This window comes from Purpureocillium takamizusanense, chromosome 8 (genome assembly GCF_022605165.1).
Source record: "Purpureocillium takamizusanense chromosome 8, complete sequence".
Taxonomy (NCBI): Eukaryota; Fungi; Ascomycota; class Sordariomycetes; order Hypocreales; family Ophiocordycipitaceae; genus Purpureocillium; species Purpureocillium takamizusanense.
Window position 1 is genome coordinate 22,111 of NC_063075.1, and position 20,341 is coordinate 42,451.

General features: G+C 51.9%; 7 protein-coding genes across 8 annotated transcripts; 5 read left to right on the forward strand and 2 right to left on the reverse strand.

Annotated features, from left to right (window-relative positions):
* Nucleotides 1-722: 722 nt before the first annotated feature.
* Nucleotides 723-1,001, reverse strand: JDV02_008032 (uncharacterized protein; the record flags this gene model as incomplete). Its single annotated transcript, XM_047989589.1, has 2 exons — nucleotides 723-852; nucleotides 928-1,001. The coding sequence occupies 2 exons, from the start codon at nucleotides 999-1,001 to the stop codon at nucleotides 723-725; spliced, it is 204 nt and encodes a 67-aa protein (XP_047845592.1).
* A 77-nt stretch (nucleotides 1,002-1,078) lies between these two features.
* On the forward strand, nucleotides 1,079-1,324 carry ASL3 (2-oxoglutarate-dependent dioxygenase asL3; the record flags this gene model as incomplete). The annotated part of the gene is made up of 1 exon (XM_047989590.1): nucleotides 1,079-1,324. One exon carries the CDS (start codon nucleotides 1,079-1,081, stop codon nucleotides 1,322-1,324), a length of 246 nt encoding a protein of 81 aa, XP_047845593.1.
* A 473-nt stretch (nucleotides 1,325-1,797) lies between these two features.
* Nucleotides 1,798-4,646, forward strand: JDV02_008034 (uncharacterized protein). 2 transcript variants are annotated; one of them, XM_047989591.1, is made up of 2 exons: nucleotides 1,798-2,451; nucleotides 2,500-4,646. In XM_047989591.1, exons 1-2 carry the CDS (start codon nucleotides 2,035-2,037, stop codon nucleotides 4,561-4,563), a joined length of 2,481 nt encoding a protein of 826 aa, XP_047845594.1. In that variant the 5' UTR covers nucleotides 1,798-2,034; the 3' UTR covers nucleotides 4,564-4,646. The 2 variants fall into 2 exon arrangements, with proteins under 2 accessions (XP_047845594.1, XP_047845595.1); XM_047989592.1 differs by having other exon boundaries at nucleotides 2,504-4,646.
* A 3,928-nt stretch (nucleotides 4,647-8,574) lies between these two features.
* Nucleotides 8,575-9,257, forward strand: JDV02_008035 (uncharacterized protein; the record flags this gene model as incomplete). The annotated part of the gene is made up of 2 exons (XM_047989593.1): nucleotides 8,575-8,747; nucleotides 8,894-9,257. The coding sequence occupies 2 exons, from the start codon at nucleotides 8,575-8,577 to the stop codon at nucleotides 9,255-9,257; spliced, it is 537 nt and encodes a 178-aa protein (XP_047845596.1).
* Nucleotides 9,258-9,539: 282 nt separating this feature from the next.
* Nucleotides 9,540-10,511, forward strand: JDV02_008036 (uncharacterized protein; the record flags this gene model as incomplete). Its single annotated transcript, XM_047989594.1, has 3 exons — nucleotides 9,540-9,811; nucleotides 9,867-9,896; nucleotides 9,965-10,511. The coding sequence occupies 3 exons, from the start codon at nucleotides 9,540-9,542 to the stop codon at nucleotides 10,509-10,511; spliced, it is 849 nt and encodes a 282-aa protein (XP_047845597.1).
* A 1,342-nt stretch (nucleotides 10,512-11,853) lies between these two features.
* On the forward strand, nucleotides 11,854-13,056 carry JDV02_008037 (uncharacterized protein; the record flags this gene model as incomplete). The annotated part of the gene is made up of 2 exons (XM_047989595.1): nucleotides 11,854-11,885; nucleotides 11,962-13,056. The coding sequence occupies exon 2, from the start codon at nucleotides 11,971-11,973 to the stop codon at nucleotides 13,054-13,056; it is 1,086 nt and encodes a 361-aa protein (XP_047845598.1). The 5' UTR covers nucleotides 11,854-11,885; nucleotides 11,962-11,970.
* Nucleotides 13,057-13,758: 702 nt separating this feature from the next.
* On the reverse strand, nucleotides 13,759-18,486 carry CDR1_3 (Multidrug resistance protein; the record flags this gene model as incomplete). The annotated part of the gene is made up of 6 exons (XM_047989596.1): nucleotides 13,759-15,008; nucleotides 15,098-15,488; nucleotides 15,579-16,455; nucleotides 16,503-17,453; nucleotides 17,502-17,669; nucleotides 17,723-18,486. 6 exons carry the CDS (start codon nucleotides 18,484-18,486, stop codon nucleotides 13,759-13,761), a joined length of 4,401 nt encoding a protein of 1,466 aa, XP_047845599.1.
* Nucleotides 18,487-20,341: the final 1,855 nt, after the last annotated feature.

Below are 20,341 nucleotides of genomic sequence, written 5' to 3' on the forward strand. Positions count from 1 at the left end.
TGGCGCGGGGCGCCTTCATCCACCTTGGCAGCCTGCTGAACAGGCTGCAGGCCGCAGGCGTGACGGCGAGAATTTAGAAGCCCACGACCCTATAAGACCTTGACTTATGACCCAGCGTCAATGGAGCCGCTGTTCCTTTTCTAATCTTTTGAAGTCCAGCTTTATTGCAAGACTATCGCGCGGAAGCCTGAGAAAGCATCATGGGCAGTGACAGGCAACAAGTGGCCATCCCAAAAGTGGACATTGCGCCATTCATGTCACCCGCGTCCTCGGAGCAAGAACGCCTCACCATCATCGAAAATGTAAGTAGCGCCTGCCATACATATGGCTTCTTTACACTCGTCGGCCACGGCATACCAGAGGATGTTCTTTGCAGTGCCTTTGACTGTAATAAAATGTTCTTTGCTCTGCCTGAGGAGGAGAAAATGGAGGTTCGGATAAATAAATCCATTGGTCGCTCGTTTCGAGGCTACGAGCCTCGGGGCATTCAAACGCACCACGAGGGGTTGCTCCCCGACATCAAGGAGGTAAGAACCCGTACAGCCGCATGCTCATGCCAATGTTGACATCGTATGTGCTTCCTCGAGACTTTCATGGTCGGGAGGGAAGTGCCAGAAGATGACCCCGACTGTGGCTCCTTCTCTACAGGGCCAAATCTCTGGCCGTCAACACTTCCCAAGGACAAGTTTCGGGACCGCATTATGGATTACCAGGGCAGAATGCTAGGGCTGGTGAAAGTCATTCTCGACATCTTGGCACGTGGCCTTCCAGAAGAATGGAATTGCCCGCCGGACGTTTTTGAGTCGCTTCTTGACAAGCCGTCCATTCCCATGAGACTCTTGCATTACGCTCCTGTGCAAGCTCAAGACCCTCGTCAGTTTGGAGGTGAGGACCTTTTGGTGCACATTTGTTCTGATGCGTACTTACAGGTGTTCTACCTCCAGTAGCTGACCATACCGACTTCGGATGTGTGTCCATATTATTGCAGGAGCCTGGGACATCTGGTCTTGAGGTTTTTTATCCACCGCTGGAAACTTGGCAGCCGGTTCCGGTCGTTGCCGGGGGCTTCGTCATCAACATGGGAGACATGATGGAAAAGTACACGGCCGGCTATTACCGTAGCGCCCGTCATCGCGTCCTCACCAACAGGGACAAGCACCGGCACAGCATTGCTTTCTTTCTCAACGGGAATATGAAGCTGAGTGCCAAGGCGCTGGATGGTTCTGGCGCTGAGACGGTGGTGGGTGACCATATCCGGCAGCGCCTCATAGAGACCATGGGCGATACGGGCAAGCTGTTGAAGCGGGAGGAGACCTCCGCATAGACGTGAGGCAGCTTGAATGTATTCATAAGTCACATAAAAGAGGTGTCAGAGGTGTCCGTTGGCTTTTCTGGGAGCTATACTTGCCAGGCAATCGCATGAGGCAGTTTCTTACGGGAAGTTCTAATCGGAGCTTTCGCAGATCGAATACATATCTCGTCGACGTACAAATTAGTAGTCGTAGCGGTATTGCTGCTTTTGGGAATTAGGGTTCGTCGCATGAGACTGCTATATAGCCATTGATCAGCTGCGTTTTGCTCCCAGTTGAGAATACTTGTCCCTGCCAGAACACAGCGTCACTTCTGCTTCTGCGTTGGCTTTGGAAACGGAAATGCCCGACACGGTACATGCCCAGCGACGCTGCTGTTGGTGACTGCTGATGGTACCACGGTACGGTTCGGATCAACCTCGCTCCCGGACAGTTATAAGTGAGCACGGGGGACGTGTGCTTGACCCTCCAACAAGCATCTTCTTGGCAACGTCGCTGAACAAGCTCAACATCCGCCCACTATTATATTTAGTACCTCCGCCGCGCCGCGGCAGCACGTACGAAGTACTTCGTACGTACCACGCATCCATTAGGGGGCCCCGCTTGTGTTGCGGCCAACGTCAAGTCGGCTACAGAAGGGTTGGGCGTGTTCGCGTTCGTAGCGAGCGCCGCGCCCTTGGCAGCCTTTAACCCGTCCCTTAGTAAGGTTCTAGCCTAGGCGACGATGCCGAGTACAACGTGTGCCCCAGTCCTGGGCGGGCAGGCATCAGAACCTGGACACAGTTCCCGCCCCGATGACAAGCAGCGCAAAGTCCGCAAGGGCACCCGGAGCTGCTGGGGATGCAAGCGGCGAAAGATCCGGTGCTCGTTTTCGACACCGTCCGACTCCGTCTGTGTCCCGTGCCGGCGGCGTCGTACCAACTGCGTGAGCCAGGAGCACCCCGAGGAAATGGCGGGGCCGTCATTGCCTGCTGTAGGCCGCGACCACCGAATGGACGATCGGATTGTTCGAGTCGAGGCCATCATCGAGAAACTGGTCAAGCAAGTGGGCAACGGTGCCCATACTGCCTCTTCGTACCCCGGGTCAAGCGACGGAGCAGACGTGGCCCCCTCCTTAGCTGCGAATAGTAACGCGCCAGAGGTACGCCGCACATGCTGCATTTGCACCACGATAGCTGACCTGACATAGCCAGATATGCCATTGGATAGCTTTCGTCTCGACGAGGAACCGTCGCGCGCATCCTCGACGGTGCCGACACCGGAGACACGAAGAGCCCCGGGACCGACTACTCCTTCCCGCTGCCTCTCTCCTTGCGGCAACATCTCGGCCATACTGCACGCAGCCTTGCCACCCATCGAGGACGTTCGCTTGATCATCAAGGCAGGCATTGACGTGTCGTTCCACAAGCTCATCACCCATCCGCTCACCGTGCTCGCTCAAGAGCCGGGAGGGTGGAAGGGCAACCTAGCGGCGATACCTGACGCAAAGACGCATCCGGTTCTGCTCGCCAAGTATCTACTCATCATGGCCACATGTCTGCAGTTTGCGCACCCAGACCTCCATGGCGAGGAGATCAGTCTCCTGTCCGAACCGCCGCCTCAAATGATGCGCCGACTCGCTGACACGGCAACTGACCTTGTGACCAACAATGACAATCTTGTAGACTGTGTCGAGGGACTCGAGTGCGTCATGCTCCAGTCTCTCTTTGAGGCGAATGGTGGCCGTCTTCGGCGCGCTTGGTTCGCCTGCAGGCGCGCCATGTTGATTGCGCAGAGTATGGGCCTCCACCGCAGTCGCATACAACAGCCACTCAAAGTCATCGACCCTAACCAGCCTGTATATCCATGCTACTTCTGGTACCGCATCGTCTGCACGGATCGACAGCTGTCCTTGATGCTGGGTCTGCCGCAGGGTTCTCAAGATGTCTCCATGGGATCGGAAGCAGCCCTCGCGAGCGACAACATCCTAGGCAGATTCGAGCGCAAGCAATGCGTCATCGCATCGCGAATTCTCGATCGCAACGAGTCGGCAGACGCACATGTGGTGGATGACTTCGCGACGCTGCGAGAGATTGATGCCGACCTCCAAAAGGCTGCCAACGAGATGCCTGACAAGTGGTGGCTGGTTCCCAATCTCGCTAGTGTGGCTCGCGACCCGGAAAAGATGTTCTGGGAAACGATTCGCTTGCTTGAGCAGATGCTCTACTTTAACTTACTCAACCTCCTGCACCTACCGTATATGCTTCGGTCAAACACGCCCGACACCACCAAGTATGAATACAGCAAGCTGACGAGTGTCAATGCATCACGGGAGCTCCTAGCGCGGTTTGTCATGTTTCGTTCCTTCAACCGCGTAGCCTTTTGCTGCCGATCCGTCGATTTTTTCGCCCTTATAGCCGCCATGACGCTAGTGATTGCCCTTCTCGACGGACACGATAAGCAGCGGCAGCGGCGAGGGGGATCCGATATTTCGGGAATCGGTATGCTCCCACATCAAAGAAATAGCGACCGAGCCATGATGGAGCAGGTTCTCGACAACATGCAAGAGGTTGCCAGGGCGAGCTCGGATGCTTTGAGTAAGCGTAGCTCGATCCTGCTCAAAAGTCTGCTCGATCTCGAGAAAGCCGCAGTTGAGGGAAAGTCGCACGAGCACAACGCGCGAGCGAACGGCAGTGCCGCGACGACGGCTACGGCAGATGCCTACACCGAGTCGGCCGTTGATAACGGGCCATCTATCCGCATCTGTATTCCCTACTTTGGCACCGTCAGAATTGGCCGCGATCGTGTGGTAGCCATCGAAGCTCAACAGCGCGCTACAGGCCCCCCGGCCATGGAGCAATCGCCTGTGCTGACTAGCACTGTCACTGCCTCATCGGCAGAACGAGCGCCTGAAGGCGGGTATCAGCCTGAGCAGGCCAACGAATGGTTTGGTGCTGACGTCTTGAACTCCGGACCGGGCTCGTCCAACGCTGGCAGGCTGGATGAATCGCTGACGTCTCCGCACATGCGACAGCTCACCCAGATACCTATCACGGCAGGGCCACTACTGGCGGAGCAAGTGCACCAGCAACTATTTACGAGTTCCGTCAACGACGTTTTGCAGCGGCAGGACCCGTGCCCTAGCCAGATCGCAGGAATGGACGATTGGGCGTTTCATGACGTTGACACGGCCTTTTTTGAAAGACTATTCAGAGGTCCCGGTGGGGGAGAGGTTGGTTATGACGGCATTTGGGCGGATTGGGGAGGCGTCTAGTAGGTAAGCGCTGCGGCTATGGGACCAATCCTCGGTTCGGGCGCGGCCATTATCTTCTTGATGCTTTATATATAGGACAATGACTATAGAAGTGATTGAAGGTTCCATCACTAGTCGTCAACTACAGGAGCAGGGGCGTTGCATTACACCGGTGTCTAATCGCTGGGCCATTGCCGGCGTTCCAGGTGACTGCCACACCATCGGACACCGCAACATCATTGAACATAAAGACAGGGCAAAATGCGTTATGAGAATTTTCTAAGGGTGCTACGAGGTAGGAGCATGGGATTGGCAGCTACTTCGAGGGTGATCATCGTTGGCCTGGCCGACAGACGACGCACTGGGGACGAACAACGCTATTTTGCGCATCTTATCGGACGTTTCTACGTTGTATACTAGCCGGAATTGAGAAGAACCGGAATGGTTTTGCGTGAGAGTGCCGAGCAATGGCAAAATTTACTAAACTCGTTGCCGCCACCGCCAATATGTCTCTAACCCACTGATGAAAGCTAGGCTTTCGCAAAGCCACAAGTTACTCGGCGTATTCCCATCGGCTTTGTCTCCAACTTCATCAACTGGTTCCTGTGCCGCAGGACCGAACAAAGGACTTTATGAACCTTCCAACTTTGCATGCTCCCCGGACAAACCGCGGTAGCGAAAGCGACAGCGAGCAGTATGCGCTCTTCTTGTCACACAGCTGCTTCGTGTTTTGTGTCAAAGCACACCTTGGATGTTCAAGAGCTGACCTCGGCGTTGACAATGGCGTCGAAATGATCTGCATATCGGACAGGAGTAGTGAATAGCGCGCCCCGATGACCCTCATGTTTGAGAAATTGTTCCAGTATTTGGCCCATTGCCTCGGGGATCGGAAAGCGAATATTACCACGCACCCGCTCGTGATATCTGTCCATCATCGGAACATAGACCAGACCTGCCGATGCAAAACGCCTGAGATGCTCATTAGGTTGTGTGTCCAAGTAATCTAAACATCTCATATATATCCAGCGCAGCTCGCGCTTCAGCTGAGCCCTATCTCCGGCGACGGTTTCAGTCTTTTCGCCCTGTAGGATTCCCATGCATTCTTTAGCAATATCTAAACTCATGCAATGGGACATGGATGCTATTTCAAGAGAGTAGTCTGTCATGGGCTTGGCCATCGGACTTTCAGTTGCCAAGAGCAAGGCACTGCAACCAAGGGTGTTTGCCGTGAGAACTCTATACTGGGTCATCATGCTCGTTTTAGATACCAGCAACGGCCGCAATCCCAGGTCGACTTTTTCCAGGTATTGGCAGATTGCTTGCCGCCAGACACACATTTCTGCGAACTTGATGAGGTCAGGCTTAACGTCTTCAGCATATAAGCCAGCTAGGCATTCGGCCCAAGTATGGCCAAGAAAGCGGAAAGTGCCATCAATAAGGTGTTTCGGCGGGATCTGCATATCGTCTGGTATCGTCGCGAATCCCACGTATATCTGTTTCCAATAATGTCGAGGATGCATCGCCCCGCCCCAGTGCACCCACCACGAGAGACTATCCCTCATTGCATATAAACACACGTCGTCTAGCGTTGAATCGCCCTTGTCACTGGTAATGGCGTAGTCGTTAGGGTGACAGTCTATAGATGTCTCCATGAAGTGGTCAATGTGTTTGACCAAGTCCTGAACGCCATAGCATGTGCAGGGCGGTGCACAGGTATCCCCTAAGGCAGAGAACAAGGGTGCGGCGTCCTCATCAATCCTCGCGCCCAGTCGAACCTTATGGGTTTTAATGGAAGGGCGCTTTAGGTTGCAATAATGGACGTTAAAGCGAAGTGGAGCTGAACCTGGGATGAAGCCATCTCCAAAATACTGCTTGAGACTTTGCCACATCCCATTCATATTGAAAATTCGCTAGTCGACTAATTCGATTTAAAGTGGTGTTGGAACGACCAGGCAAATGGTGTGAAGGCCAAAAATTCAGTATTTGCGGAAAATGGACTTTACATAAACATAGAATACCAAGCAGGGAAGCAGAGGGAAGCAAATGAAGATCGCAAGCGCTGTCGGCGACTTTAGCGAAGAAGTTGGTTCGGACAGTTCGGGACAGTTATGTCGGTGAAAGTATTGTAGAACCCCTGCCCACCCCTCGGCGCTGCTCCCCCGTCACATACGGTCCGAGAATGGTGCTAAGACGAACCTGGTGAATATACTGACCATACACCGGACACGGCTGTCAGTCGGTCCTGATGCTGTAGATCGGCGGGAAATAGAATCAAGGAACCAGACGTGTCCATCGGCGTGTTTTCGGCACAAAGAACATTAGGCATTAGCGGGATATCGCGACACATAAAGGCTTAACGCATATGTAATTACGTCAGTCGCATAGTCTAAGCTAATTTGAAGGGCTCTGTTATGTATGGCGTACTGGTAGAAGTTGCATTAGTCGTCAAAGTCGGCGATGGCACGCATGGTCATATCGCTCTCTAGAGCGCTTGCAGAGCCCTCCGGGCGGACCTATCTAGGGCTCTGGCATTCATTGACCAATAAAATAATATAAAACACACATAATTACACAGCTCTACAGTGTAGTCAGAGGGAGAGACCAGCCGCTGCTAGGTTAGGTCTTGAAGCAGGCTGTGATGAGTTTCCACAGACCAGGCGCATCCAGCAATGCCTTCAGCTCATGAAGGGCAGGCTACGTGCTCGTAAATACCTGTTGAAATGACTTGACATTGATTTACCGAATAAGCCGATTCGTTCGGCCTGCAAGCATTGTCTCTAGTGCTAGAAAAACGCACATGCTACAAGATACAAAATGGGTTCCTGCCACCAAATTATATAGATGTAAGAGGCATTCACCGCAGTTGATGAGTGTCTTTCTACCCAAAAGCTCATGGCAGACACACTTCTATTGCTCGCCTGGATTGCCCTTAGTGCTTGGATGTCAGCTTACCTTATTGACTACTTCGACTTGCTAACTAGCGATGTTAATGAGGCTGATGTACTGCTAGAGGTTATGCCTACAACAAAGCGTGAGGTTGATCCCAAAGCCCCTTGCGAATTATAAAGGGGTAGTTTAATTTAGGTCTCAACTTACCGTTAATGTATAGGACCCAAGAACATTCTTCGGCAAACGTCGCAGGAAGGTCATTCCAAGTCGCCTACTTAGGGGATTCGGTGGCAAGATTGGTCCAGGGCCACTGGTAGCAGCCTTGACCAAAAGATCACTATTGCACAATATAGTTGGGAGCAACATGCAGTAGCCTCGGTCACGGTTTGAGGGTTAGCGGGCCTAGCGGTAACAGTTGTGGGGAATGCCCAACCCGAAAACGTACTCTCTCGACCTATATCACAATGTTCGGGGTTAGGACGACGGGGTGGCTGAGAAACCATCAACATGACAAGAGTCTACCAAGATGGCAAGAGGACCCGGTCTACCACACGAAATACGGCTGTCTACCTCATATCTTAGGCAATCAAGTTGGAAATAGAGGCCCGTTGGGCGATGGTGCGCTTGTCGCGCGTTCAGAGAGCCGTTGCAGATAGGATATTGCTGCTAGCGTGACTATACGGATACGATATCACATCTGAGTTAGCTAACCAATGCGCGATTCGTCAAGAACTCCATGTTTTCTCGCCGAGGAGGGAAGAATGTGCCGAGTCCTTGGATACATGCTCGGAAGTAACACACAAGTCGTCCGGCGATAGATCAGTCATCTCCGAGTGATTTCTAACTATGAACGCCGAGAACCTTGAAAAGTAATAAATGCAGCTGCTATCGCAAGCACGCTCCGTCAGTTTTGTCTTATCTTACTCGTATGTACTCGTCAAACAGCGACACATCTCGCAAAATTCACATATATCCGGCACAATGACTATTGTCCCTGCAAGTTTAGAATCCTCTTGGGATATGACGATATGCTCCTCGGTGGCGCTGGGAGTCTTTTTCCATCAGGTGGTCCGACAGTTGGAAGTCGACAGTCGCGGATGGACGTTGGTGTGTATTTGCATGGTCATGCTTGTATCTCCCATCATGGCCAACGTTTGGCTCGGCAATGGTGTCACAATCGCACTCTGGCGTACCGCGTCGGCCGACACGTCCTTCCTCGCCGGTCTGTTTGGTAGCATGCTGTTATACAGGGCGTTCTTCCATCGACTTAGGCGGTTCCCTGGGCCGTTTGCCGCGCGTTTGTCCAACTTTTACCAGTATGTAGTGCTTAAAACCTTGTCCATTCTAGAGTTGAAGAGCCAGTGATTCGCAGCGATATCAGCCTACTGCTTCATCGCTCTTAATCATTCGAAAATGACACACCTATAAATACCGACCCACGTACTGATTGTGAATACCATAGCTTTGCCATCACAGCACGCACCAACATGCAGCATCATCTTTTCATACGGAAGCTGCATGGGCAATATGGCGATTTTGTGCGAACTGGACCACGCGAGCTGTCGATACGTCGTGCCTCAGCCATAAATCTGATATATGGCCCTTCTTCTACCTGCGGTAAGGCTACGTGGTACGATCAAAACTCCGACAACCCCGACCATGTCTCCGTCGAAAATATTCGCGACCTGGGGAAACACAGAACCAGGCGAAAGGCTTGGGACAATGGGCTTGGCTTTAGAGGCACGTTCCTACTCAAGTACACAATTGCCTTTCCCATGACTGATGTCGCTGACGGAGGCACTGCTGCAAGCCCTCGCCGCTTATGAGCCTCGCATAACAGCGAAATTGGATTTGTTACTGGCCCGAATGGACGAGGGGAAGTCGATGGACATGACTCAGCTCGGAATGTTTTTTTCTTTTGATGTTATGGGAGACATTGGCTTCTCAAGTGACTTTCGCATGCTTGAGTGAGTGGTAACGCACATGTTTCCTTCCGATCTCCCCCTATTTCCACAACCTCTTCGTAGTCTTCTAGACATGCATGTAGCCACTAAGTACGCCACAGAACTGGCCAGGAGCATCGCGCTATCCGCAGCCTTCACGCAGCCATGGACGTCGCAGGCCTAATGACTACTGTTCCGTGGCTGATGAATATGCTGCGAAAGGTCCCTGGGGCCACTGGGGTATTCGAACGATTCGCTCAATGGTGTTACGATCAACTTGAGGAGAAGCGAGAGGCACTGAAAGTCGCTAATAAGGGCCAACAGCCACGTGATGTGATTTCATGGCTCATCAAGTCTGAGGATGAAGCATCTGGTATGGCTGGTTCAACTTCAGCTGCGATCCAGGAGGATGCTCGAGTCTTGATCATCGCTGGCAGGTTAGTATCTCTCCCAATTCTTGGACTGGGGATGGGAAACTAAACTGCACTGAAGCGATACCGCAGCCAGCGCAATCACTAACACGTAAGTACTGCTCGAAGATGTTATCAGCTTGTGTGTCCTTCCTCGGTCTACTTTGACTAATTCTCCAGACTTTACTTTCTGGCCAAGTATCCCGCTGTCTGCGAAAAGCTTCAGCAGTTGCTGAAGGTTATATTCCCCGCCGGAGACACCGACTGGAATTACGCTAAGGTCAAGGCAATCCCGTACCTGGACTACATTATCAACGAGACTCTGCGACTTCGTCCCGCGGCTCCGATTGGTTTCCTGCGAGAAACTCCGCCGCAGGGCTTGCAAGTTGATGATGTCTTCATACCTGGAGGAACCATCGTCTCCGTTCCGACTTGGGCAATTCACAGGGATTCTCGCAATTGGGAAAGACCGGATGATTTCGTGCCGGAGCGGTGGGAGAAAATGTCGACCAACACGGCGCCGTACATAGCTTTCCAACGTGGCCCATTTTCCTGCGCGGGCAAGAATCTTGCCATCATGGAGCTTCGCATGGTCATTAGCCGTATTGTTCTCAGGTATAGGATAGCCTTTGCTCCAGGAGAGGATGGGGAGGCTTTTCAGTCTGGAGCCAAGGAGAAGTTGACTCTATGGCTTCCTCCACTACGCATGGTTTTCACTCGGAGATAGGTCATTTTCATCCTCAGTCACCACTTTCACATGGTTTGCCTAGGACTGCGTCGCCGCGGCGTCCAATCTATCAGACAATGAGTAGCACTATTTACACCGTTACGTTTCTCTATTTCCACACATCTAAGACCTGCCAAGCCTGGCTTACAGTGCAACACCAACCAAACAACCCTCCCCCCCACCCGGGGGGGGCTACGGGGCTACGGGGTTCGGACTGGGGGCTACAGCAGCGTTCGAGGCCAGCACGCTACGCGCAACCAAAGGCATCTCAGGCTCCTGGGCTGCGCCGCAGCTTTTAAATGCCCGCAGGCTACGCGCAATTAAACCCAACGGAAGCTACGAACTACAGCCTGAAGTCGGTGGGCTACGTGCGGCGGCGTGTAAGTGGCACTATAGGCCGCTATGAGGCAGGGGTTGTTATTATTGGCTGTAGCGGGCTTGGCAGGCTTCGATATGTAAAAATAGAAAAACGCATAGCTATGAATAGCAACATTTGATCTGGGCTTGACTGTTCTTGCATGTAATGAAGTGCTAGGACAGAACGCACACACGCGAGCCCAGGCAGAGAATTGGGGCACGCACGTGACGCCCCCGAACCATGGGGTATTAGAGCCCGTCTAGCTAGCGAACTGGAAGCTTGAACCTACAAACTTCAGTCTTGCAATACAATCACCCCTATGGTCGTCTGATCCTACCATTGCTACTCTTACCTGACTACCAACCTGATACCTGGCGAGTGAGCCATGACATTACAAGACAGAATATAAACTCAAGCCACGGTCCTTATCTATAAGAAACTCGAAACATATCCCTTAGCAGATAGCCTAGGGCCGTCAACCCTTTCCTGATGTCGAATGTCTATACTGTCGCTTTTCTTCATTAATATTCCAAGGCATTTTGCTCGAGCACAAATAGCCACCAATGTTCTCGCCGAAAGATTGCTTGAAAAGCTCCATATCCCGCCGGTCACTTACGTACGAGTAGAGTCCATTACAAACGTACCGGTCCTGGCCGTGGTATGGCCGTCGGGACGAGGTAGGTGAACCGGACACATGCAGAAGTGCCGCACGGTCGCGCTATGTACATGCATGACAATTTATTTCGCACATTTGGCCGAGGGAATGACCACAGGTCTAACTTCATGTCAGCTGTCAGCAGAACCACTACTACCCACATACGTACTCCACGACTTATTCACCGGGCCAGAGCGCGCATGACAGACAAAACCCGAGCACCAATCGGACATTTCATAGCCACTAAAAGTCGCCGATAAGCCCAGCGTCGTAATGAGGGCAACTGTCAGGGGTACCCTCGGTGAATCCTGAGCATCGACGCTAGAACGTGCTAAAATCTAGGTCATAGCTTAGTATTAAAGTCGGTAGTGTACTCGTCCCCGGTGCCGCTGGTTAAAGCACAAAACCTGTTCAAAATTTAACCATTTAAGGCGCAGAAGCTCGCAATGAAGATTTTCGCATCACTTTTTGCCTTGGCTGCTGTGCCGCACGCGCTGGGGGGGCCTGCTATAAATACGGGCAAGGTTCCGCTGCCGGAGCGACTGTTGCACCATTTCCCGAACGGAACCTGGGCGGAGAACATCTCCGTGCGTCCCAATGGCAACCTCCTGATCACTTTGTCTACGCCTACTGGATCGGTGATGCAGGTGAAGGAGCCATGGACTGCCAACCCTGTGGTGGAGGAAGTCTTCAACTTCGATCAATGGGTCGACAGGCTCATTGGTATAGGCGAAACTACTCGAGATACGTATGTTGTTGTTGGTTCACGTTTTTACTCCCCGGACGCCATTGCATCTCCAGTTGAGACTACCTTTTGTGCCATGGAGCTCGACTTCAGCAAGGACCCAAACAAGCCCAAGGCACGCCTGATCGCTCGGCTCCCCGAGGCCTACCTCCTCCAGAGTGTTGCTGCCCTCCCCTGGGACCGCACCACCGTGCTTATTTCGGACCAGTATCTTCTGAAGCCGAGGTACAACCAAAGCGACTGGACGCCAAGCCCCGGCCAGGTCTGGCGGCTCAATACCGTTACGGGAAAATACAGCCTTGTCATGGCCAACTATCCCGAGATGACTTCCATCGGCGCCAAAGGTCCAGATGTTGGCATCAACGGCATCAAAATTCGAGGTAACTGGTTCTACTGGGGTAATACAGACAACAGCTATGTCTACCGGCTGAAGATCGACAAGAAAGGTGCCCCCGTGCCTCCCGGCAAACCACAGGTGGTCACGCACTTTGACACCTTCTGGAACGACTTCACATTTGGTCCCGAAGACGAGGACATCTTATGGTCGGCGGGTTGGAACCAGGTTGTGGCAGTCTCAAGCGCGGGTAAGGTTGTTGTTGTCGATGGCGTCGGTACAAGTAACAACTTGACCTTCCCAGGACCAACTGCCACAGGCTTCGGCAGACACCATGAGGATAGGGATATTCTTTATGTTACGGGGAATTTATACTCTATCCCCGATGTACCTATCGACGGCAAGATCGGTGGCTGGATACGAGCGATAAACACCACCGGCTTTCGATTCTAGGCCTGTAGAAGAAGAGGGGAACTACTTTACTATACGCATATCTCAATTTGCCCATGTTCTGCCTAAATAAAGCGAAGCCCCATGTATACCGTGCGTATCGTGGGTAAATAGAGATATGCGTGTGGGAAAAGAAATTCCTCTCTAGAATGCCCACGAAGTCGCTATGAGATATGGCTGGACTAGTCCTAATCAACCGTCGCAGATTGCTCTTCTAATCAACTTTGGCTACGCTCATAAGGGATGCTTAATTCCACATGAGTATTCAGACTAAAACTCACGTTGCATATATATCGATCAGGGTTGCTATCACGGAACTCTGTATAGATATGTTCCTCCGGTCAATTCGGCCGTTTAACTCCGCTGCTAATGTTTGGTTCTGTTATATACCGCTGGAGCCCACAGTTGGAGACCAATCTGCTCTTGGTAGACGCAAGCGAGACGTTGTTTATCGCCTTTTCGTTACGGAGACCCTTAGTGATAACCTATTGATGAACTTTAGGCGATTGAAGCAGCGAAATATCAGGAAGCTATATTACATGGATACGCTAATGGAATAAGAATGAGTAGCGATAATTGGGTTATCCTTTTTTTTTTAAAGCTTGCTTATGTAAAAGCAACGATACCGCGACCATGTGAAGAAAAGGTGCATGAGGTCTGATAAAGGCTTGTAGGCACATCGCGGCGAACATCTTTCGCGTACTCTCACATTCTTCTCTTCCCCTTTGGCATGCGAGCCACCCAGTATAACGTCAATGCTGCTAATATGTTGAAGATAATGAACACCCACATGATAGCAAAGTTGCGCCATCTGTCCCCGTAATGGGAACCGATTCCATCCAAGAAGACGTTTGTCTCCTTAATTTTGCAGTAGCTGCAGTCGCTTGTAGCGTACGGGTCGAGAAGATAACCACCCCGCCTCGAAATATAGTCGGCCATATAGTCGCCGCATGTGCGGTTATCTGGAGGACTGATCTGAATCCATTCATTGTTGGCGCACGTCACGTCAACGTTGGCAAGACCTGTTGACAGTATAGCGGAAACCCAATACGAAAGTGGCGAAACACGGTACAAGAAAATCCAAAACCGAGGCATGGTCTCTGGCGAAGCCAATACACCACAGAAAAAGAAAATCAAGACAAAAAGAAAGTTGGCCGTGTTGCCTCCTGAGTCAGCCGTATCACCAAAGGCAACGCACATATGGGCAAACGTGCAAATGAACAGAAGCAATTGCCAGAATAGGAGCCACATCAGCCCCGCGCGCTCTGCGCCCTGTCCAGCGGCATCGGCATTTTTATAGAAGCCCACTGGGTAGTAGATCAGCGCCCACATAAAGAGTGACGCGATAGTATTCCAGGGGATCTCGGCCACAATCTGACTGAGCATAAAGACTTTCCATGAGTAAGTTTTGGCTGGCCGTTCACGAACCTCGTATAGCGATCGCTGTGCAACAAAATGGGGCATCTGTTGCTCTGCAAGTTGCCCCAAGATGCTGCACATCTCGAAAATGGCGAACATCTGATTTTGCAGTCCCTGAATGGTTAAAGGTGCATTGAGAAACACAAGTCCGATGAATAAAGTGCTGGAGATGCAGAGGCTGAGCTTGGAGTAGATATAAGATGGTGTCCGCCAGTGTTGTTGCATCACGCGCTGCATAACGACCAGAAATTGTTGCCCAAATGGCGCAGCGAACTCACGGTACGACGATGGATTGTTCTTCTCATGCGAAGGCCGATTGTCACCTAAGGCCCTGAGACGCCCCAGTTCGCTCTGAACCGACTGGTATTCTGGGCTGGAACGCCACGTCTGATGCCAGTCGATATCGGAAGAGCTGCCTGGGGCAGCACCGACTGTTTCAAGCATCCACTCGGCCGGGTTGGTGCCAGGTTTGCAGGGATGTGAGCCATGGCGCTCGAAGTAGTCAGTGAGGATTTTGGAGTCTTCTCCAATATCGCCTATGGAATAGAGTTAGCATATAATCTAGCTTCTATGACGGCCTGAAATGTAGCCACGAAAACCAATCCCGGAACAGAAAGAAGCTAACCAAAGTATACTGTACGACCGCCCTCAGCAAGTAGGAGCAACCGGTCGAACCGTTGAAATAATATTGCCGACGGCTGATGGATAGTACAGAGTATAGACTGGCCTGCTTTAGACAGCTTCTCCAATAAGTCCAGAATGGCCCAGCTGGTTTGAGAATCCAGGCCAGAAGTAGGCTCATCGACGAAGAGCAGAAATGGCGGTTTGGCGGCCAGTTCTACCCCAATAGTCAAACGCTTGCGTTGTTCGACATTGAGGCCTTCACCAAGCACGCCAACAACGGCATCGGCATACTCCCCCATATCCAGTATCTTGATGACTTCATCCACATATGCCAGCTTTTCTTTTCTTGGAATACTTGACGGCTGACGAAGGACTGCAGAAAAATTGAGGGCCTATCCAAACTAGTCAGAATGTATGACTGGGCGCGGAACAATACCAGTAGAGACGGCAATTATCTGAAGAGCAGAGTGTTGTGTTCTTACCTCACGAACAGTAGTAGTTTCCAAATGGAGATCAAGCTGTTGGGCATAGCCTGTCTTTCTCTGGAAACTCTCATCACGCAGCTTCCCATCGATCAAGATCTCGCCCGTAACAACGCCCACGCCATAACGACGGTCAGCCAAACAGTCGAGGAGACTGGTCTTTCCAGCCCCGGAAACACCCATCAGTGCGGTGAGAGTGCCAGGCTTGACCCAGCCGTCCACATTTTCAAGGATACGTCGAGGTTTCCCCTTGATCTTGATGTCGTGGCACACGTTGTTCCAGTGGAAAACGCTGCTGGAGCCCTCGAAGCCTCCTCTTCCGCTGGCTGGATACTTGGACAGTCTCCTAACCCGTGAGCCAGGTGCGCTGATTGATTTCTCAACATCTCTGCCGCCGTTGGCCGAGGACTGTGGTTTAGAACCTTGGCGGAAGACAGGAACTTCGCCCTTGGACTTCTTGGCCCGGATGTATTCTGCGGCGATGAAGTAGACGGCATGGTTGAAAATCGCCATGGCAATTATAATACCAACGTTTCGCCACTTGTGCCCATGGTGGTATTTGAATGCTGAGGTGATATGGTCGTCCCCATTAACATAGGTTTGCCCAGGCACGGCCCCTATAGCGGCGCAAGCTACGCTTCCTGAGGTGGTATTGGCGTAGTCAGGGATATACGTGGAGCATGAGAAGTTGCGGTTGTGGAACTCATTAACCATGAGAGACTCATAGCCATATGCTACCGGATTGACATAATTTAGCCAACGACACCAGCCAAGCATGTAGTCCTCGGGCACAATGAATCCTGTAAAGATGAGCAGGCAAAGCAGTAGGATTGATGCCGGAACCATAGCCTGTTGTTCCGATCGTGATAACGAGGCTCTAGACACTAAGTTAATAGTGTTCTTATAGCAGATAGGGGAACGTACATAGATCGAAAAATCCCAGACATCGCCATAATGATAAGGAACATAGTGAAGAGATAGAAAAAGAAGGGGCCGGGTTGGCGGTTTAGGTTAGTCATGAAGTAGAATACCAAGTTGAAAGAAACCATGTTTAGGATCTTTAACGGCAGATCCACCAGGACGGAGGCATATGACTCGGCTGAAGGATGATAAAAGGCGTAGCGAGACTGCTTCTCCACAATTGGTCTTTGAGCATATAGTGTCAGGATCTCTAGCATAGAGGACAGCGCATTGAATAAAATCGCAATGAAGAGGACAACGGAGCGGCCGTAGAAGGAAGTCGTGCTTATGTCCATGTTGTAATACAAGGACGATATAATGAGTGCCATAATCGTGTTCCCAATCATCATGCCGACGGGCATTGAGGGATCGGCTTTAAGCCTCCAATATCCTCTCCAAAAACAAAGCAGGACCTGTTGACTATAGGTGAGGATGTAAGGCGAGTTAACACGTTGTCCTTTGGCTTGATATGCCGTTTTGAGCCGTCGAAAGGTCGTGGCGTCCTGGCCGTCGATGGCATGTTGCGCCTTATATTCCTCGATTTCGACCTGCAATGCCTCATATTCAGGGCTTCTTCGCCAAGCATGGGCAAATTCCTCAGCAGTTTGCGGTGGATTGCAACCCTGGCGAATTCTACGCTCCGTTGGGAACGTCATGGATGTGAGGAAGTCAGGACTTGTCTGACGCGCCGGGCATTCAAAGCCAAGGTTGATGAAATATTCCTTTGCCCTGTTCGCTGGTCCAAAGTATATCTGATGGCCCTCGTATATGATCGTTGTCTTATCAAATACGTCGTAAGCGCTCTGTGGTGCCTGATACATCGACACAGCGCATGTGTGGCCAAACAGGTCGGACTGCAGCCTAAGTGTTTTGCAGAATTGAATGGCGTTCGCCGAGTCAAGACCACGAGTCGAACTGAGCTGATTAGTTTCAATTGCTGCAATAACAGGGCATGTTACTCACTTGTCCCAGCACTGGAATGGGGCGTTGGCCAGGGTTGCCTCTGCGATGGTGACACGCTTGCGCTCTCCACCCGAAACACCTCGTACATACTCGTCTCCGACTCTGGTATGGATGGTGTGACTGACACCATACATGGCCATGACGACATCTCGAAGGCCATCACAGTATCTGCGAGGGTGTTGTTAGCTAATACCCCTGGTAGCACGGACGTATCAACATACTGGGTGCGACTGATGCCATGCGGCAGCTCCCGTGGGCAGCGTGCCCGCGATGCGAATGCCAGTGTCTCGCCAACTGTCAACATGGGAAAGTGAACGTCGAGCTCGGCGGTGTAAATAACGTCACCCCGGTGCGCGCTGTGCATCTCCTTTGCGGATATGCCATGATAGTTGAAGTAGGAATCGGCATTGACGTAGACACCGTTGGCATCGCCCGATATAGTCTTGAGGAAGGTCGAGCAACCGGAACCAGGTGGGCCAAGGACAGCACATAGTTCTCCAGGGCGGATTAATCCGTCGAATTGATGCAGAATGTCGATCCGAGTGCGGCCTATGGTGCTGGAGTAGAGTTGGCAAGCCATGCGTGGAAGAGACAACCAGATGTTTACGACATCCTTCTGAAAGTCTATGGGCGTGCCGTAGCCGAAGACGTTGACATTCTGAAAGCACAGGCCGATCTGACGGTATCTCTGGCCGCTCTCATTGGTCATTCTGGCAACATTCCTGGCCCAATCCCGCGCGCTGAACTTCTCACCGCGTGGGTTCAGTGGCGAGTTGAGATCATCTCCCCCAAAGATGGTATTTTGTTTCGGGTCGTTGGCAACGGAATCATCATTTTGGGAGATGCCTTGCACCAGATTGTGAAGGGCGGAATGGCGGCTCTTGAAAGGGGTCTTTGACTGAGCTGTAGTTTTGTCCTCGCGCACGGCGTGAAACCCTTCTGGCGATGCCACAACATCTCCAAGTCCGTCAACTGCGGCTGACATCTTCGGCGATTGAGGATACGGCTAGTCTAAGTCTTCCCAGAGCCGCGAGGAGCCACCGCCTGAACTCTGAAATGGATTCGCTTCGACTGCAGCTATACAAGTAATTCGGTTGATGATGGCTAACGAGGGGCAATCAACTGGGTGAGGCAACGACGTTCACGTATTGGAAAACCCGAATTCTTTGTCCCGTTGAGCTTTATTATGCACCCGGTCTGCGCATCATCCGACATGTCGGCGGAATAAGATCTCGAAACCGCGACGCTAGTGATAACTGGCACCAACCAACGCGAAACACAGCCTTGTGCGATCAGCCGCGCCAGCCGAAAAGGGTTACATTAGGACAACGCGGGCCCTTGTCTAATTGGTCAGCATCTGATGTGATTCAAATGTCGTGCACCAGGCAAGACCGCGGGGGCTAGAAATCCCCGAAATCGCGGCGGACGAACGACCAATGCCGGTGTCTTCGTCCGTAGCAAGGCGCATGTTGATTCTGCGGTGGGCGCTCGCATCGCGGTGGCACGATTGGTAGCAAGTCGAGCCAACGAAGTCTGCTCGGCGTGGTGAAATTAGGAATGCCAACCATCAGTCCCTCTAAAGCCCACTTCAGGAAATTTCGCCATATTGAGTGTCGCACAGTACACGGGCTTACAGACGGTCGCGGGCCGTACTCAGCGCCGTCAGCAGCCTGCTCAATTGATGGCATCGCGGGCGGCTGGGCTACCGGGTGGTCTAGGCCTATGGCGGCCCAGTAAATAGCGGCTTGTGTACCGTGCGCGGCGTGGGCAAATAGAGACATGCGTGTGGGTAAACAGTAGTTCTCACTGTGCATAGCTAATAACTTAACCCATGCATGACTTCAGATCTGGCTGCAGGGAGCAGAGCCATGCATGAGGAACGACGGCACGTCAGCGAACCCTGCGGGCTGTATTCATAACTAATACAGAGCTCCAATCTGGGCGGCGTCCTCAAGCCTTTGCGGTGCCTCTTTCACGGTTACTGGGATGCTCTAAGATGTGAACAACAATTGTCCCAAGGGCGGGCCAAACTATCATATGCAAGATACGCGGGGTGCCAGTACCTTTGATCAGAGCATAAGCACGCTCTTGCGAATGGATAGCCGTTGATGAGGAGCCCAGGCGATGTGTGGAGCAGTCACAGGCTAAGGCATGCATATGCATCCAACTGTGATGCTGCTGATGATGATCCTGACTAGCTACGTGGCACACAAACGAGGAATAGGGGTCGTGCCCGGGCCCACCGCCTTCTTAACTAACGGCTACGACGACTCGCCAAAACCTCGCCTCACACTTTGTACAAAACGTACCATCCTGCACGCCCCTTGTAGCCATATGCACGCCTTTCTCAAGCTGAACGAGGCTGCAGCGTAAAGTAAGTAATTCTCTGCAAATGGCAAAGCCCGTCCTCCTTCTAGTGTCGCTACTATTATGGCAATTTGCCAATGTGCGTATTGTATATACTATTAGTAATACTGCCTCTTTCTGAGTACCACTTTTTAAATGCCAAGTAGGCGCCGATTAGTTTATATTCCCGCGCCCAACGCTAGAGTCTCAAGACGTTGAAATATCAGCAAACCCCATGCAACGTCACTGCCTCATGTCCCCTGTACTGCAACCATCGTGTATGACTACCAGTCAGGCTAACTTGACGGATGTTTCCCGCAAGTTCTGAGTATAGTGATCAAGAACGCCCAGCCGGGAATGAGGCGGAGGCAAGCATGAAAACAGGTCGGCTGCGGTCCGCATGTGACTCCTGTCATAACGCCAAGATCAGATGCTCCGGGGGAAATCCATGCTCGACCTGTCAACGCTCTCAGACCCGGTGCGCCTATAGCCCC